The 4,867-nt window shown below is 34.8% G+C and overlaps 1 protein-coding gene across 1 annotated transcript in view; it reads right to left on the reverse strand.

The window, feature by feature from the left end:
- Positions 1 to 943, reverse strand: part of LOC107668521 (fucolectin-like) — a 3,731-nt gene extending 2,788 nt beyond the window's left edge. The window contains exon 1 of the mRNA XM_016460425.1: positions 856 to 943. Coding sequence (XP_016315911.1) covers positions 856 to 943 — 88 coding nt within the window. The remainder of the gene's footprint in view (positions 1 to 855) is intronic.
- Positions 944 to 4,867: the final 3,924 nt, after the last annotated feature.

The following is a 4,867-nucleotide window of genomic DNA, read 5'->3' on the forward strand; positions in this document are numbered from 1 at the left end:
AGGTTAATAACACCGTAATCAGCACAAACTGGGCTACAATAATATGTGAGCAGTATGTATGTACGTGATTGTGTTTTTGAGAAAACAACGTTTATGCGTGCTTAGTGACATCACATATACATGGTACAGCATAATCAGTACAACGAAAGGGATTAGTACTGATGTATTTTAATGTATGATGACTTGCTAATTTGGAAGGATATGAGCATGAATAAAGCATGACTGTTTAGAATGAACTATGTCTTTACTAGACATTTTTTTTTAATTTTGTGAATCCTCTGTCAACCAGAGCAGATCCCAACTGAAAATAACATATTCATACTAAACTGATTAGATATGACAGTATGCTCAAATCTTCATGTCTCAAAGAAACTTTTAGCATACCACTGTAAACCCTGATTAAAAATTCAGCATAAAGCAGCTCTGAAGCAATATCAACTCATTAGTAAAAGTATTTGGTGAATTTTCTGAAAAAACCTTGATTTTAACCCTCTGGGGTCCGAGGGTGTTTTGGGGCCTGGAAAAGTTTTGACATGCCCTGACATTTGTGCTTTTTTCAGTTGCTTACAAACATTTGAATGTCTAAAGTTTAATAACACCGTAATCAGCACAAACTGGGCTACAATAATATGTGAGCAGTATGTATGTACGTGATTGTGTTTTTGAGAAAACAACGTTTATGCGTGCTTAGTGACATCACATATACATGGTACAGCATAATCAGTACAACGAAAGGGATTAGTACTGATGTATTTTAATGTATGATGACTTGCTAATTTGGAAGGATATGAGCATGAATAAAGCATGACTGTTTAGAATTAACTATGTCTTTACTAGACATTTTTTTTTAATTACCTGCCAAATACCCATAGACTCCAGCTTCACTAAGACTAAGAATCTTCTGATCTCCAGGAATATGAAAAATCATATAACGTCCCTCCATCCCACCGCATGAGAACGTGGCTGTGGCACCGTCTGCAAGAGTGGAAATTACAGCACATCTACAGACAGAAATATCATCTGTTATAATTTTCTGTTCATAGGCCTATAATGTTCTTCGGCTGACTAATCAGCAGAAAGGGGCGTTTAATTCCCGCCCACGTGTTCAAGCTGTTGATTCATTTTTTTACCCCTGAGCGAAAAAATAAAATTTAAGCCAAATTCTCTTTTTTCAATTTTTGGAGAAAAAAACTAAAAAGGAGCCGTTTTCTCCTTTTTCTACTTTCAATATTAAATCAATTCAGCTTTTCAGGATTCAGCTTTATTCAATGACCCGATTTTTTGTCCTAGAAATTTATGCAAATTAGTATCTATTTATTTTTCTTTTTACCCTATATGGTCACCTGGGGTGTCTTGCCTTACTGGATTAATACAATTCATTTTGACTTTCCTACTTTTGAAATTTCAGAAATGTGTCTTAAGTATGTTCTATATTCTGTCTGTCAGCATGTAGTGCAGGGTTCCTCATATCTTGCCCTGGAGGGCCAGTGCTCTGCAGAGTTTAGTAGTGATGGTGAAGTGAAGCATTCTGAACCAGTGAAGCTCTCAACACAATTGTATCGGAAAAAAAGGTTCATTACGCGAAGCTTTTTAACACGGTTTATATTGTGGCCATCTAGTGGTCATAAAAATGAATAACACCTTCCAAAGTGCTGTGTTCCATTACAGCCGCTGGTTCTACAACTGATTGTTTTGTTTTATTTTATTGTATATAAATAATGGTCATTGTCAAACTCATTCATTTGTGTCAGTGTACTGGCACTAAAATAAGTCAAATATATGTAAATCCTCGATCTGTCTATTTTAACTCTGTCTCAGTCCTGTTATTTCATGGGCAAAGTTAATTTGAGCTAAATATTTAATTACGATATTAAGAAAAAAACAAAAAAACAATGCTGACACATTATAAAGTAATATAACGTGAAGCAGGGCTATTCAATTGGCATCCTGCATCTTCATCTGGCCCATCTGGCCACATATGCCTTGAATTGTTTTTGCACTAATTAGTTTGTCCACAAGGTGGCATCACTGGCCCAGGCCATTGTTTCACAGCCGAAAAAGAAGAGACGGGACTATAAAACTATAAAATACAATTTATAGTTTTTGTGAAGATTGTTTTAAGTTCACTTAAATTAAAAGTTGTATTTTTCAGAGCCTACTAAATGTTAAAAATAAGTTCTTCCAAATATACTGTAATGTTGAATGGCTATAATTAATGGCTAAATTTGAGGTGAAATGCATTAGAGATAAAAATGAAAATGCAATAGAGATTTCAGTAGCAGTATTGGTATCAAAAATACTGGCCGTTGTTAATAATAGGCTACTTTGTAAAGAGAAGCCATTAGACATATTTTAAATATACCACCTTTAATTTAGAGGTTCAATGTGAAATTATGACAATATATTAATATGCAATTAATCATGATTAATTACAGAAAAATGTGTGATAAATAATATTTAGTATTTTTCTAATCATCTGACAGACAATACGCCTTAATGTTTTTATAGATGTTGATGTTGGTATTAGTTGCAGGGTTCCCACTCTTTCATGAACACCAGATTCTAGGACTTTTTAAAGCACCATTTATTTTATATCAAGCACCGATCAAATTCACACCCCAGCAGATGTAGTGTCATGAAAGACCTTACAGTACTTAACATTTCACAACTTACACTTAACATTTACATTAAACATTTCAGAGTAATAATGTTTTGAATGTGTTGGTTTCATAAATTGAGACCGTTTTGAGCAGTTGTGTTCAAAGGAATTTAATCAAATCCATTGAAGTCAGTATTGGTGATAAATTAAATAAAATTTCTAAAATGTTGATAATATGCATCAAACTGGTTCAAACTGCTGTAGTTCTTGTACAAGATTTAAATTTGAAATAATTTCTCAATTTTTTAATTAATAAAAAGTGGTTAAATGTTGTAATAACATGGTAAAAGCTGATAACATAAACAATTTGCACATTCACTCAAAATATACGTTACTCGTTAATAAATAAACTCAAGTCAATGTAATTTTGTAAATCCCATTTTTTCATCTTTGACCTAGGAATGCAGCTCAAACATGCAGCTGCTCAAAATGTCAGTATTTTTAAAAAATATTTCATGAGAATTTTAAACCTTGTACATGTGCAAATCTGCAAAAAAAATTATAAATAAAATAAATACAAATAAATAGGACTTTCTATTTGCTTTTAAACTGTAAACGCTTTTCACCAAGCTGTTTTTCCAATTTTTCAAGTTCTACATTTTCTCCTTAGCTCCATGTTGCAGTAAGTTTTGGGAGTTCATTTTTAGTCCATCTCCTATCCTGAAAAGTCTGTCTTGCAGAGACTGACAAAAATGGGCTCCTAAAACTTACTGCTAGATTCTGGAAGATCAATTCTTCAAACAGTGGTACAAGAGCTGGTCCTTCAAGAGTCACTCTCAACTTATCTGTCCATAAAGCCTAGAAAAATAGTCTTCATGTATTTCACAACACTTCAGCATGTTATTCTAATTAAGTGAGGGTCATTTTTTAGCAAAGTCTCTGAGAACCTGACACCTTGTAATTATGGAGACTCCAGGTAGGTTGCAGTTCTGGAAAATAGTGGCACTGGAGACTAAAAGGTTCCTGATGGTTTCACACTTAATTCTTCACATTCATTATTAATTATTTTGCAGTTAACATGCTCTTTTCTTCTCCACCTGTTTTTTTCTGATCCCGCTGACCCAATGAGCATTTTGCTGACCAATGGTCATGCCTTAACTTTGAAATTTCTGTATTGCATTAGTTTTTAATATTTCTCATGGAGATGTAATCATTTTTGACTTCTCAGTCTGAGTTAAATATCTTTTCTTTTTTTTTTTTTGCCTCATTTCATCCGGAAAAGAACCTGCCTAATAATTCTGCACACCTTAATAAGGTGTTTTTCATTTCCAGCCTTCATGGACAATTATATATATCACTTATAAATGATTAAATACAAAAATAATAGTAGTTATTAAGATTGATGTGGTTTGGAATTGGTAAAATGTGCTTGGAAAAAAATATGATCAGAATATCAACGTGCCTAATAATTATGCACGCACTGTAAGATGTGCGCCCTTTACGCAGAGTGTGCGTGATTGCAAAATCGAAAGTGAAAGTGAACAGCGAGCGCTCATTCAAATGCAATTTCATACCCCGCATATTGATAGCGGCTCCCTGATATCAATTCTTCTAACAGTGGTACAAGAGGATGTGGTGCTGATTCCTTCAAGAGTCACTCTCAACTTCTCTGTCCATAAAGCCTATAAAAACAGTCTTCATGTATTTCACAACACTTCAGAAAGTTATTCTTATTAAGTAGGGGTAGTTTTTTTGGATTTTTTTACCCAAGCAAAGTCTCTGAGAACCTGACACCTTGTAATTCTGGAGACTCAAGGTTGCAGTTCTGGAAAATAGTGGCACTGGAGACTAAAAGGTTCCTGATGGTTTCACACTTAATTCTTCACATTCATTATTAATTATTTTACAGTTAACTTGCCCTTTTCTTCTCCACGTGTTTTTTTTCTGATCCCCGCTGACCAAATGAGCATTTTGCTGACCAATGGTCATGCCTTAACTTAGAAATGTCTGTGTTGCTAAATGCATAAAACGTCTCGGTTACGTATGTAACCCTCGTTCCCTGAAGGAGGGAACGGAGACGTCACGTCGGTTGACCGACGAAAATGGGATCTCGCTTAGAGGGACCAATCCACTTAGAGTGTAAACTAAACGAGCCAATGCACATTGGCATGCGATTATTGCATCAAGCTGCTGCTGATCACAGCGCGAGTATAAGTAGGCAGCAGATGCAGCGCATATTCAGGTTTTCGCTGAGGAGCCGAGCCGGTG

This window comes from Sinocyclocheilus anshuiensis, unplaced genomic scaffold, assembly GCF_001515605.1.
Source record: "Sinocyclocheilus anshuiensis isolate Anshui unplaced genomic scaffold, SAMN03320099.WGS_v1.1 scaffold172, whole genome shotgun sequence".
Lineage (NCBI taxonomy): Eukaryota > Metazoa > Chordata > Actinopteri > Cypriniformes > Cyprinidae > Sinocyclocheilus > Sinocyclocheilus anshuiensis.